The following is a 13,690-nucleotide window of genomic DNA, read 5'->3' as shown; positions in this document are numbered from 1 at the left end:
GTACATATAAGAGTATTTATTTTTTTCCAGTTGATGCCTATATGACATGCAGCATCGTGGAAAAAGGACAAGCACCGCGGCTTTATGGGCCCCATGCTGTGCATCCATCTCTGCTTAGTTACGCTAGCAACCACATTTATGGCCACTTACAGCCGACAATAAAAACCTGAACACTCAACGCAACGGTTTGCCCCGGGCTGAGAGTATATTATTATTTTCTAATAGTCGTTTCAGAGGTGCCAAAATCAACCTAATCCAGGGCAATTTTGAAGTTGAACACCTTGTCAGCGGACCTAAATGCACCTCAAAGACCAGTTGAGGGACAGATGCCAGCAATTCGCACCATCTCGCAACACAATAATGAGGCTGTGGAAAACGAAAGAGGGAAAAAAAAAGGGGTGCTTTAGGAGCTGATTGACTGGATTAAGGGAAGATGACATACTGAATGGGGATGAACTGAGTGGGTTTGCGCCAGTATTATATAATCAGAAACAGAACATTTTCCCCTCCCATTGGCTAAAGCAGCTCAGCCCTTGGTCACTGTGCAAACAGTGAATAAAACCTGTTGGGAACACTATTGTCACACAGAGGGCCTTTCTGACTGTCCAAGAGACACCCGAGTGTTACTTTAGCTTAGGCTTCTCTTAATTTTGACCTAATTTTTTTTTCCTTCTGGGATTAAACATCGTGTTAACCGAACAGCAACTGCCCTGCTGGCGGGCTCTACATGTTACAACTCTCTGAAGAGCTTCTAAATGGACGAGATGCCTCCTGCCGTGGTCCACACTTAGCATCAAGCACCATTGACTGCTTTTAAAGAGGAACGTCTGTTTGCAACCACTGGGATGAATTTTGTCCTGGTTTCAAGAATCAATACAGTCACAGAGTAACTGCTGCTCTGACACCTTTCTTTGCTTTCACCCGAGCCGCTCCTCCTCGCAAGGACACGCTGATGCAGCCAAGGAGATTTTGAGGGCACAGGTTTCTTCTTAATAAAACTGGACAACGCAGCTTTGAGAGGAGTTTATCCCCCTCCCTTCAGAAACGGAGTGCGCCATATCCAACTGTCTTTAAGTAGTTTACATTGGTTCAACCAGCTGGAAAATTTAAAGAGACGCGGCGTGAAGGACACAAATTTAAGAGCGACTCAAGCAGAGACCAGCAGGACATACATTATTCAAGAAGAAGCTGACTTAACTACTTGACTTTCTCTGGGCACTTGAAAAGGATACTTGGCATATTTTCTGTCATTTATGGACACAAAGAAGAAAGTACAATATACTTCTCTGGTCTATCTTCCTGTGAGGATAAAGCATATAAATGTCGATGAAGGAGCCAGTTTATCGCTGTTTAACTCAGTGCAATAATTATGAAAGTACTAGCTGTCTCTGTGGAGTGTAGTCATGGCTGTTAATATCGTTTAAGACATGAACTGGAGCCAACGCGATGAATCACCCAAACGCTGCAGCAACATGCTGCTCTGATGCTCAATGTTAACAGGAAATTAGATTCATTAGTCCGCAGACTTTTACCGTGACTGCATGGAGACTTCGGGGCATCAAATAAACAGCAGTAGCAGCAGCAGCAGCCCGGACCAAATGAACAGGGCAGACGACACTTTGATTAAAGTCTTAGTGCCCATCCTGGATGGGCTGATTCTGGTGACTGGCCTCGTGGGCCAAACCCTGGTCATCACCATTCTCACTGGTAGGAGGAAGAAAGAAAATCAACCCCCGCATGGCACGGACACGCTGCTGCTGGCTCTGAGTGCCGCCGACCTGCTGCTCTTACTGTGCCTGCCCTTCCACACCTCTGCCATCACCCTGGGCTACTGGCCTTTCGGCAGCTTCCTGTGCAAAGCCATCAGCTTCCTGGGCGTGGCCTGCTCGGCTGCCTCTGTGCTCACTCTGGCAGCTTTGGCAGTGACGCGTTACCTTACGGTGGTACATCCCGCCTGGGCTTTCCGCTCGAGAATGCACAGGCGCATCAAGCTGACAGTGGCTCTGCTCTGGATACCCGCCTCGGCTTTGGCAGCGCCGCAGTTTGCCTTCCGCACGATTTCTATTTCCAGCGCGGTGTACTGCTATGCCTTTCTGTCTGATTTCAGCCAGCTGGTCTACGGCATTGCCCTGTTCCTGTTTGGCTTTGCGCTGCCACTAGGCATTATTGTATTGATGTACACAAAGATCTACTGTTTCCTTCGACACGCACGCCGTCTGGGGAACGCTCCCCAGCTCGAACGCTACCAGCGCCAAGTTACTCACACTTCAGCTCTGCTCGTCCTGGTCTTCACTCTCCTGTGGCTGCCCTCCTACGCACTCATGTTCTCCTTCATTGGAGGAACCCTAACAAACTCACCTGGCTACAAAACTGTTGCCATCCTGGCAAGACTGCTGGCATCCTCTGTAGCAGTGGTAAATCCCATACTGTACGGCCTTATGTCTCAGAAGTTTAGAAGAGACCTGCTAGAGCTAGGGAGAGGACAGTGGGCATGGTGCAAAAGCTGTCTGACTGTTTGCCCTCATGTGATGGGCAGAGACATGGTACAACCCTTCGAACTGGACACAACGTCAGAGAGAGACCACAACTGAATCACACTGCTACCTCATACTTAATCTTCATGCATATTTATATATTTATCAGATTCATCATCGGATTCAAGTGCAATAAACTGCATTGCAATTTGAATCATTGCAGATTGTAAAAATGAAGGATTGCTTTTTTTTGTGTGTGTGTGAGATTTAACAGATTTTATCGTGATAAAAATGTTGTAACAAACGTTTTTTCTTTGGAATTATTGCATTGCATAAATGGATTAGTAATTTGGATGCGAGTATGTTGTTACAGTGACGCACAAGGTTTACATAATCACGATTCTATGAAAGGCTGATATACGATCATTTTGATTTAGCTCCGTCTTATCTGGACAAACACACTTTCCTAACCACAGCTGGATCAAATATTCCTAATGGAATGCATTCTGGTATCAGTAAATGAGAAAAAAACAAAAACAAAAAAAACAACGGTGGAAAAAACACAATATTCACAATCTGCTTAAAACCCTGCAACATCAATAAAGGCGCGATTCATGTGCTTCGCTTCTTTTCCCGCTTTGCGTGTTAAAATACCTAATGTCGTGTTTGCTTGCGAACAGCTTTAGCCAGGGGATGTTTGAATGTGTCACTTCTCCGGATTGGGTTCAGCAACCCGCTCTTAAATTATTTAAAAAGAGAGGGATTTGAAAGAAAAGCGTCAGTGTGGAAACAAACAAAAAGTGTTTGTGTGTGCAAATGTGTCTTCTTCAAGTGGCAACGCTTGTGATCTCCACTAGTTGAGAATCTGCAGCCATGTAGTCACCACAATGGACCCCCTTGTGTATGTGTGCTGTCAAAAACGTGAGAGGATGTCTGCTGACGGTGTCAAGGGGGCGAGGGAAAACATTCAATTATTAATGGAGAAAATACAAAAATCACATAGAGGGGCAACACAGCTGAAATACTCATGGTGGTGAAAGTTTTAAGTGTGCGTGTGTGCTGAAATTAGTTCATTCATTCATTTTCTGCAGCTGTTTGTCTTCTAGAGGGTCGCAGGGGGGAGCTGGGGCCTATCCCAGCTGTCATTGGGCAAGAGGCGGGGCACCCCCCGGACCCTGGTCAGTCTATTGCAGGGCTAACCCGGAGAAACAGACAACCATTCACACTCACTACGGCCAATTTAGAATCACCAATTAACCTAACGAACCATCACACCGCTGCGCTGTAGTGAAAAAATGGAAAGGTGACTGAGGACTGCACACTTACTGTCCACCAAAATCTTGCGGTCTGTGCCGTCATCGTTGATCTGCTGGATGTTGCCAAAGTGAATGTCACTGAAGAAGATGCGGTTGGCCCCTTTCCCTCCACCGCCGTGATAGTCGAATGTGAGGGCGATGACGTTCTTCATGTGGTCCGGGTCCTCAAACGGCTTTATCGGCGCGTTGAGGTTCGTCTCGTCCGACAGGTGGATGCTTTTCAGTATGGTACGTTCCGAGTACAGCAGGTATCCGTCGTAGTCGCGGCAGCTGCAGTTGTCTTCGGCCAGCATGCCGTGAGCACAGGCGCAGGTGCGCTGCCCGTTGCCACGGTAAAGACACAGCTGCTCGCAGCCGCCGTTTTTGTCTTTGCAGACGTTTGTGCCTGCGGAGAATGTGACGCGGTTAGAAGGTGTGCTGTTAAGGAAATAATGAGCCTGGTTAAATGTGGCCTTTTTTCGACGCCTGGAGGCTGCTGATTACACTTTGTGATAATTGTTTTAAATCATGGTTCGTGACAGCTTGTTTTTAATGGCATGTGGGGACTTGTGAAGCGTTATGAGGTGTTTTGTTATATATTCCTACCTTGCTGCCTGGCCCTGTTGAAAACCTTGATGTCTTTCAGCTGTACACCAATGCCTGTCCTGAGCTGCACGGCATCTGTAGCATTGTCTTTGCTGCCTCTCTTGATGGAGCCGTTGGCATGAGTTCTACACAGACGACAATAAAACTGTGAGTCAACTAACGGCGACAAATCACAACACCAAACATATGAATTATTTAGACCACTGGACAAGCTGACCTGTCGCTCCAATAGATATGTCCCTCAAATACAGACACAGCAAACATGTCCATGTTGTTGTTGGCCAGCACCAGCTCCCTATTCTCTCCGGTCTCTAGGTTGATGCGCTCAATCTTATCTGTCCTGGCATCGCACCAATACAGCAGACCTTCCTGCAGAGGCAAAGCGGACAGAAAATGTCAAATATCAACCTTAATCTAATAGCTTTTTATTACTGTGTCACATATATCTTGCTAATACAGCAATCTCATTATCTATTAGAGTTTACACAGAACAGTGAAACTATCACTGTGACTGCATTAAGTAGATTTCATGTATTTCATTACAATTAAAGTTACATTTGTGAAACACGGAAAACCGACAGTATCAGACTGTATCATTGGTCCCCACCTCGTAGTCGATGGAGATCCCATTTGGCCAGCTGATGCTCACGTTGACCAGGACCAGCCTCTCGGATCCATCCAGCCGAGAGCGTTCGATGCGAGGGTACTGACCCCACTCTGTCCAGAACAAATACCTGCACAGGGAAACGGGAGATGATTTAAAAGCACCATCAGGGGATTTTTTGTGCTCGCAAAATCTGACAGTAAAATACAACATAGGGACAGAGACATATTGAAGAGAAAAGGAAAAAAAAGAAGAAACAAACGTTGACACATTTTCCAGGCAGGCTCATCTTAAAATAGTTTTTGAACTAACCCTGAACTACTCCCACCCCGCCCTCCTCCACATCCAAAACAACCCAAATCAAGTGAGTCGGTTACTCGGTGATAAGAATTATGACCCTAAACAAAAAAATAAATAAACATCAAACAGAAATCAAGTAAATGAATAAGGTGAGCCTTACCCTTTTACTGGGTGGACGGTTATCGCTCTGGGTTTGTCCAGACCCTGAGAAATGACCACGTAGCGGAAGGAGCCATTCAGCCTTGCCACTTCAATCACATCAAAGCCCTGGTCCGTCCAGTAAATATTTCCTATAAAAGAGCGATGATGTAAATCACCTGAAGTACTTTAACTGTGCTTGAGCCTACACAAAGAAATTAATTAAATAATGAAATTCAAATATCATTTAAATTCTGTAATGACTAGACCTGCTATCCAGTCAACGGTGATGCCCTCCACTCTGCCAATGCCATTGGTTACCACATCTTCCCTCCACGTCTGATCTCTCTTAGCCCTGCTGATGGTACTCAGGCCCATGTCCACCCAGTAGATGGTGTCATTCTCTGAGGAGGAGGAGGAGATGACAACAGATTTAACATGTCACTCAGACTCAGGCATTTATTCAACAGTGTCCCTCAGTGTCACTCACCAGCGTGGAAGTCGATGCCGACGGCCAAAGAGGTGCCGGACACCGGCACCAGGGCATCAGATTTGTCCGCGGGGTCGAGTGGAATTCCTCTGATTCCCTCATGAACAGAGTAAAGCAGGAAAGAGCCCATACCTTACAAGAGGGAGCACAGTGAGTTTCTGTGTTTAGGAAACAATGCATTTCTCCAGTTGCGTGATTATAGCTGTGAATCAGTGTCTAACCTTCACAGGACTGCTGCCCTGTCTTGAGGCTGTATCCCGCAGTACACATGCACGCCCTTGTTTTCTGTGAGGTGGGCAGGCACAGCTGTGAGCAGTCACCGTTGTTGTTACTGCACAGATTGATACCAGCTAAAGGAAAAGAAGACAAGATGAGGGTTCAACATCAACTTGACAACACCAGACTAGACTGGATCGAATCTATATCGTCTTTTTGACTTGAGAATTACTTTTTGACACATTATTGTCAGAACCACAAGCTATATTTTCCTACCCTTCTGCACATCTTCATCATAGATCCTCATGTGCATCATAGGGGACGTGTTGTTTCGCAAAACCTTCCAGTTCCCTCCATCCGCCTTGTCACAGGTTCCTATCTGGTCAGTTCCCTGGTCGGCCCACCAGAGCTTGTCTCCTACATTAATGGAAATGGATTAATATCTTGTGTATGTTATCCCATTATTCCCACATTAGTCTCCTCTGCATATTATCATTTCCATCTTACCCATAATGGCCAGTGCAGTAGCCTTGGTAAGTTTGCCTTTAACACTTTCCAGGATCTCCAGCTGAGATCCATCCAGCTGGCACCGGTTAATTGTGCTGTTCCCTGAGCTGATCCAGTACAGCTGCTTTTTCTCATAGTCAATAGAGAGGCCTGAGTGCAAAGTATAATGGTGCTATTACGCATACACATCTGTTACACTAACATGCTTAAAGACTGCTTAGAGCTTCGGCATCATTTAGCTATTATAATTAGTTATTTTTGAATGTAAGGGATACACCCGCTTACCTACTGGTCCTTTTTGATTGGTGAAAAGTGTGGTGCGGTTGCCACCATCCATATTGGCCATGCTTATGTTGTCACCATCAGTCCAGTAAAGCTTGCTGAGGGGAGGAATGAACAACATCACATGTAGGTTAGATGTATTTTTTGAAGAATGCGGCTAAGGATTAAGAAACAGCACGAAGCCCCTGAAATAGAAGTACTAAAGAAGTGAGCTAAGAAAAGGAAAACCATCCGATCAGTTTTTTAAATCTCAACACACACAACTCAGTAACTGGCATCTGAGAGATAATTTACAGTAGATTTCACGCCGACTGCAGGCCTGACCTACTGGAGATAACACTTACCCCAGCAGAGGGTGAACCACAAGACAGTGGGGCTTGTCTAATCCCTGGATGACCGCATTCTTGAAAGATCCATCCAGCCGGGCCACGTTGATCTGCTTCTTATTGGCATCATAGCTGGTCCAGAACAGGTTTCGGGACACCCAGTCTACTGCCATCCCGTGGGCATTAGGAAGGTCTGTGGAATTTAAGAACAAAAAAGCAAAAAGTTAAAAAACAAAGAATTAAACAAAAAGTGGAAGGACACATATTCCCGGAGTTGCTCTTACCAGCGGACACAACAGTCTCCACCCCCGTGCCGTTGATGAAAGCTCTTTTGATGGTCTGAGTTCGCACGTCGGACCAGTAGATCCGATGCTCCACGGCGTCGTAATCCACCACTGTGACGTTGTCAATATCCGGCACAGTAAAGGAGATGATGTAGTTGTAGTAAGGGTTGTCGATGTCTACACCTCGGATCTCTATCTGTCGAGCGTAAAGGAGGAACTTGCGGGATTCTGCAAAAGAAAAACAAATAATGGAGAATAAGAACAATTTTAATTACTTCTATTGGGTCTGCTATGAGAAACATGACAATATGACCTACACAGGAACAGAAGATCGCACGCATATGAATTTGATTTACAAAACAAATACTTCAGATGGATGATTTGAGGCAAAAAATCCTTTTCAGGTATGAAGATACTGTCCCAAGTTCATGTTTGTCCCATCTTATAAGCATATTGTTTAGACTTGCTCTGATTGCATGAGCCAAACGAACAAAAAAACATCTGGATCCCAGGAAAGAGATGCTCTAGTGGTAAATATAACCAGTCAGTAATATGTTGTCATTTTACCACTGTCAAGGCTGGATTATCTCTCAAGGGAGATCAGTGGTGGAGATAACAGATGACTCCCCTCAACCAAAGTTTAGCGAAAACAATGATTTGTTTTCAGTTCAGAGAGACTTTTGCTCCATTAAAATTCCTGTGTTAAAGTGAAAGCTTCAGACATGCTAATCCAGTTATCCTTACATGTACACCTGTTTTGTTGAATGAAAAAGATTAAGACAGACGCTGGGAGATGGGTCTTGTGTGCACATCTCCCACAAAACCATCATGAGACCCACTCCTGAAATTGCACCGGCAATAAATAAAGACTTGTGACAGTCTTTTATATGAAACCAAACGGAAATGAAAGCAGAGCAGTCATCGAAGAACAAACACAGGAGATGTAATCAGATCTTCCGTCATAAGAGATGACCCCGCAGTGGAGCACAGCGTAATCCATTTTTTGCACATTCTCTATCAGACGTGGTTTTTAAAGTATTTGTGTCTGGTATCTGTCCTTACCCTTGCATGTTCGCTTGTCGGGTTGCAGCTTCATGAGGTGAGGACAGGCACAGGAGAAGGTCTGGTTAAAGTTGATGAGACACAGATGGGAGCAAGGACCTTTGCCGTCACTGGTGGCACATGGGTTTGGAGCTGGAAGAAAGAAAAAGATCATTAAGGATAGTTGGAGTATGAGAGGGATATGCATAAAAAGCTAATGAGTAATTCTAGAACTGTATTTCCTATGCTGGAAAGACTTTCTAATTGGACGGAACTCTCCATCAACGCGCCCTCAAGGAAAACAAGACTTAAAAAAAAAAAAAAGACCTCGTCTACCAGATTTGTCAACACAGCTTATTGCCTCATTGCTGTCATGGGGATTGGTTGCATCTGCCAATCAACAATTCAGCAAGATCTCTCTTTTCTTGTCATGAAACACAAGACCCTGTGTCTTTCTGTTGCCCAACCCCCGTCCTGATCCAACTGGCAACATTAAGGTGACATGACAGAACAATGCAAACAACCCTTTAGGCATCTTGTCAATCATGTGTGCCTGTGAGATGAACATATGACATTTAAGTTGCAGGAGGACGTTTTTGTTTCCTACTGAACCCGTGGGAAATGCCAAACAGTGAGGTGGTTTTTTGATCAACAAGGCAGCGGGAGGGGGGCGGGAGGGGTCCAAATTGCTGCTGGTGTGAGGAGACAATGTGTCTCACAGCTGTAAAAGGTCAGCTGTCATTGGTGAATGCAAGCCATGAATAACATGGCCTGCGATGAACTGCGAGCTTGTCACCCTTTTATGGTCAAGCCCAAATCATTCTATTCTGTTCTAACAAGTAGGGGTAAATCTGTGCCTGGCTCCTCTCTCTAAGCACGAGCATCTGTACCAACATACCCTGGGGTTGTCTGGACGGGTGATAGACCTGCAAGTCAAAGGGCTGCGTGTTGGTGCGCTGGACCACAGTGACGTTGTGCCCTGTCCATTTGTTGGCTTTGGCGAGGGTGTTAGTCCTCCAATCAGTCCAGTAGACCTCGCCTCCGTACATGGTGACAGCAAACGGGTGGGACAGATACTCATGACCCCGCAACACTTCGATCAGTCCAGAGCCATTGTACATCGCGGAGTAGATAGCGTCAGACCTTGAGAATCATGATGGCAGACAAAAAATGCACACATGTAACATGTCAGTTTACATGTTGTCAGACGGAGTGAGTGGGTGGATGTAATGCGATAAGAGCACTCTGTATATTGAGAATCTGGGGAAAAATGCTACCTGGCATCAATCCAGACAATGCGTCTTTCCATGTAGTCCACAGTGAGTCCATTGGGCCAGCCGCCACTGCCTGTCTCCCTGTGAATGGTGCGTCTGCCTTCACCGCTCATAGATGCTGCCTCAATCCTGGGCAGACTGGCATCCCAGTCCGTCCAAAATAGAATGCTGCCGACAGAAAAATGAATATGTGAAGAGGGATCTCACAGACGTGAACAGCATCATATCATAAAAACACACAAAACCTAATAACTTCTTAGAGCGATAATGACTTTAGAATTTCTATGTCTGCGCTTCTTACCCATCACGAGGGTCTAGGGCGATGGCCCTGGGATGCTCCACTTCCCCAGCCAACAGGGTGGTTCTCATGGTCCCGTCCAGTCTGGCCACCTCAATCTGGTCCAGATTGCTCTCCACCCAGTAGATGTTTCCTGCGATCCAGTCCACAGCTAGGCCCTCTGGAGTAGCCAGTCCATACTGGATAACCACCTCAAAACTAGTCAGGGCTAACCGGGACAGAGAACACAAACAAACGGGTTTAAAACTAGGTTGTACTGTTCTTTATCAAACATTTGGCAACTGAGAAACAAGAAGACAGTATTTTATAGCATTATAATGTTAGAGGCATTTAAGTAGAAAAGGTGCCTGGTTCATGTTATGTCCACCAAGGAGAGAAATGTCAGCACATATGGTTCACAGTGTTTAGAATTCCTTCTTCTTATGGGATCCGTCAGTGTATGGCTGTGATTTTACACTACTTCACAAACCCCACTGCCCCATTCCTAAGAAAACAAGCAACCAACACCAGATCCCCCTCTCTTTTTATTAGTTCCCAGAAACAACTGGCTCTCACGCAAAGCAAATTCAAAACCAAAATGTGTGATCATCTCTAGCTTGTGATTGCAAATTCATCACAAAGCGTCCCAATAGTAATTAAAGGAATTCCAGAGTTATGACTATTATTCTGTGTGTGTGTGTCTTGCTTAAGTCCTTTGCCATATCCAGCGTATGCCAATTACTTTGGAGATGCTGCAATTGCCTGCACAAAAAGCAGCAGGAGCTGATCTACTTCCTGGTCACCATGTCCCTGCCCGGGAACCCTGCTTAAATGGTGGCCTTGGAGACCTGGGAACTGGATCCGCAGTGTGTTGTGCCTCCTATGCTACGTCGGAGTTCTGGCTGCAGTCACGCACAACGAGTACTGAGACAAATGGGAAGAGACAAAGCCTTCCGTGTGCCCCCTAAGTGCTGTGCTGAGAACATAAACTTGATTGGCAAGGAGACGTGGGGTTTTGGAGCAGGAAAGGCTGACCGTGACCTGGGAGAGTTATTCAGGGTCACAGAACACCACTACTGACCATAAAAAAAAACATGTGGCTCTGAAAAAAATTGTACTCAGTTTTCTTGGCAGTAGTTAATTTCCGAGAAATACCCAGTTAAAAGCAGAAACATGCTTTACTCCCTCTATCACCACTGGATTTTTTTCATACTTACAAAAAGATGACACTGAAGAATGAACAGATTTGGATGTAAATCTGACTGTTCAATCCACGGCCCCATTTATTTTTCCACATAATCTAAAATCGCAGACTGCTGTGAGTTAACTCGTTGCCTCACCTCCATTTTCAGACAGTTTCCCACGGTAGATCTTGTCCTCAACAACGTCAGTCCAGTACAGCGTGTTCTGGTTGAGATGGAAGTCCAAGGCAATGGTGTTTCTCAGGCCCGGTACCAAGACACTGAACTCTCCCTTGTGAAGGTCAATCCTTCTGATCTCATGGCGATTGGAGAAGATAATGAAAGGCTTGAAGGGATCTGAAGAAAGAAAGAAAGAATATAAAGTAATTGCGTTAGTGTCAGTCCAGATTAAGTAAAATCATTATTTAGGATCTTCTTCAGCACACGAACACTGAATAAACTCCTTAATGTTCCTGTTTTTCCTTACCGGTACTTTTGCAGCTCTCCATGTCAGACTCAAGCTCCCATCCGTCATAGCAGGAGCACTTGACGCTGGATTTCTCCTGTTCACACTTCTGGCTACACTTGAGGTGTTTGGGGCAGAAACTCTGGATCTGGCAGGTCTTGTTGTCAGCTCCGAGCTCCATGCCCAGTGGACAAGAGCACATGAAACCCTCCCCAGGTATGATGCTGCAGTTGTGGCTACAACCCCCATTGTCCAATGCACACAGGTCTGCAGGCAACAAACACAGTTGGAATGAGGAAATTTCTCAAAGAGAAGAGAGCTGTGTTTCCATATGGAAAATACAGCACAGGATTAATCAGTTACTGAACACATTGTGCTCAGTGTGTAGAATGGTATTTTTTTTTTTTTACCACAGAGTTTCTCATCAGAGCCATCCGGACAGTCGTCAGTGCCATCACACAGCTTCTCAGCGGGCAGACAGATGGAGTCGTTTGTAGCGCACATGTGGTGAGACAACTTGCACACCAACGCCTCGCAGTTGTCCTCATCCGAGTTGTCCTCGCAGTCACTATCACCATCACACACCCAGGCTTTGCTGATGCAGCGAGCTGATGAGACCAGAAAATACACACTTTCAGTTAGTGTTTCTTTAAGGTAATCTTCAAGTGAAGACCTCCCACTGCTTCTATAAGAACAACTGAAATTTGCAAATGTTGTATGCTTGAAGTTACAACTGGTTTGGGAGCTTATAATGGTCCAATAGGCACCTTTCTCTTGTATAATGAGGGGCCCTTTAAAAAAAAAATTAAACGAGGGTTTGGTCACATTAGAATCTAACTTCATCTCAGTAAAAAAGGATGCCAAATAAATAAAATAAAGGTCTGCTGAACTGGGTTGCAAATTAAAGTCATTTGCAAAACGCTTCGACAGCTGTGACCTTTTGGCAAAATGAAGGAAGCTTGTTCCATCCACCTTTATATAACCCGGCCCGCTCAATGAAAAGCACAAAGAGAAATCACACGTGAACATTTTCCAGGATTATATGGCCTTTACTTTCAATAATGTTTATCGCCCGTGGCACTTAAGGTAGGTGACAGAATCCTTACCAGAGTCCCTACAGCTGAACTTGACAGCCGGGTCACACATGTGGGTGACGCCCTCGCAGTTGTGCTCGTCGCTCAGGTCCATACAGTCGGTGTCGCCATCGCAGCGCCAACGCATAGGGATGCATAAGCCATCTATCCGGCAGTGGAACTCATCGACATGGCAGCCGCCTGGAGGACGGGTAGCTGGAGGGAGAAAAGTGAGCAGAGTGAGCAGTTTAGGCAATGTCAGAGAAGCAATGAAATACCGGTAGAAATCAGCAACTGAAAGCACAAGCAGCAGTCAACACATGACACACACTTGGTCGAAAGCGACGGAGAGACATAAAAAGGCCATTTCAGCCTGTAAGTATTGTGTAGGTATGCTGGGACACTGGGTTAACAACCTGACACTGAGCCAAGGCAAACAACAATGACACCAGCAGATTAAAGGAGCCGCTGAGGAGGTGGCACAATGACATCCCCTCATAGCAAAGGTCAGCCAAAACAGGAAATGGAAACGGGGACCTTTCAGAGGAACAGCTACAATATACAGGAGGGGAAAGAGATGGTATTGCTTTTTTATTTCAGCTAATAACTTCCAGACGGCAGGCCAGTAAACCCAAAAACACACACACACACACACACACACACACACACACACACACACACACACACACACACACACACACACACACACACACACACACGAGCACAGATTGCTCATTAGACCAGCAGGTCACGCTGGGCCCCATTTTTGCATGCTGGGACTTGACAGCAGTTGGCTGCGTTTCTGCATGGTTCAAACAGTACATACAACATCAGAGGACACATAGTGTACAGGAAC

The 13,690-nt window shown here is 45.6% G+C and overlaps 2 protein-coding genes across 5 annotated transcripts in view; one reads left to right on the top strand and one right to left on the bottom strand.

Moving 5' to 3' along the window:
- The window catches only part of lrp1ab (low density lipoprotein receptor-related protein 1Ab), a 79,070-nt gene that overhangs the window by 21,166 nt on the left and 44,214 nt on the right, over nucleotides 1-13,690 (bottom strand). For all 4 annotated transcript variants that reach the window (XM_047590540.1, XM_047590557.1, XM_047590549.1 and 1 more), the window contains exons 21-41: nucleotides 12,868-13,050; nucleotides 12,172-12,369; nucleotides 11,783-12,028; nucleotides 11,455-11,652; nucleotides 10,139-10,343; nucleotides 9,841-10,005; nucleotides 9,462-9,706; nucleotides 8,585-8,716; nucleotides 7,523-7,750; nucleotides 7,257-7,431; nucleotides 6,916-7,010; nucleotides 6,631-6,780; nucleotides 6,400-6,540; nucleotides 6,129-6,257; nucleotides 5,908-6,039; nucleotides 5,687-5,821; nucleotides 5,440-5,569; nucleotides 4,983-5,109; nucleotides 4,593-4,744; nucleotides 4,376-4,500; nucleotides 3,801-4,175 (exon numbers count right to left, since the gene is read on the bottom strand). In XM_047590540.1, coding sequence (XP_047446496.1) covers nucleotides 3,801-4,175; nucleotides 4,376-4,500; nucleotides 4,593-4,744; nucleotides 4,983-5,109; nucleotides 5,440-5,569; nucleotides 5,687-5,821; nucleotides 5,908-6,039; nucleotides 6,129-6,257; nucleotides 6,400-6,540; nucleotides 6,631-6,780; nucleotides 6,916-7,010; nucleotides 7,257-7,431; nucleotides 7,523-7,750; nucleotides 8,585-8,716; nucleotides 9,462-9,706; nucleotides 9,841-10,005; nucleotides 10,139-10,343; nucleotides 11,455-11,652; nucleotides 11,783-12,028; nucleotides 12,172-12,369; nucleotides 12,868-13,050 — 3,666 coding nt within the window. The remainder of the gene's footprint in view (nucleotides 1-3,800; nucleotides 4,176-4,375; nucleotides 4,501-4,592; nucleotides 4,745-4,982; nucleotides 5,110-5,439; nucleotides 5,570-5,686; nucleotides 5,822-5,907; nucleotides 6,040-6,128; nucleotides 6,258-6,399; nucleotides 6,541-6,630; nucleotides 6,781-6,915; nucleotides 7,011-7,256; nucleotides 7,432-7,522; nucleotides 7,751-8,584; nucleotides 8,717-9,461; nucleotides 9,707-9,840; nucleotides 10,006-10,138; nucleotides 10,344-11,454; nucleotides 11,653-11,782; nucleotides 12,029-12,171; nucleotides 12,370-12,867; nucleotides 13,051-13,690) is intronic.
- Nucleotides 413-3,789, top strand: LOC125011414 (galanin receptor type 1-like). Its single transcript, XM_047590628.1, has one exon. The coding sequence runs from the start codon at nucleotides 1,542-1,544 to the stop codon at nucleotides 2,589-2,591; it is 1,050 nt and encodes a 349-aa protein (XP_047446584.1). The 5' UTR covers nucleotides 413-1,541; the 3' UTR covers nucleotides 2,592-3,789.

The sequence above is a fragment of the Mugil cephalus genome, chromosome 1 (genome assembly GCF_022458985.1).
Source record: "Mugil cephalus isolate CIBA_MC_2020 chromosome 1, CIBA_Mcephalus_1.1, whole genome shotgun sequence".
NCBI lineage: Eukaryota > Metazoa > Chordata > Actinopteri > Mugiliformes > Mugilidae > Mugil > Mugil cephalus.
The sequence above is the reverse complement of the archived record's forward strand: the minus strand, read 5'-3'. Positions and strand labels throughout refer to the sequence as shown.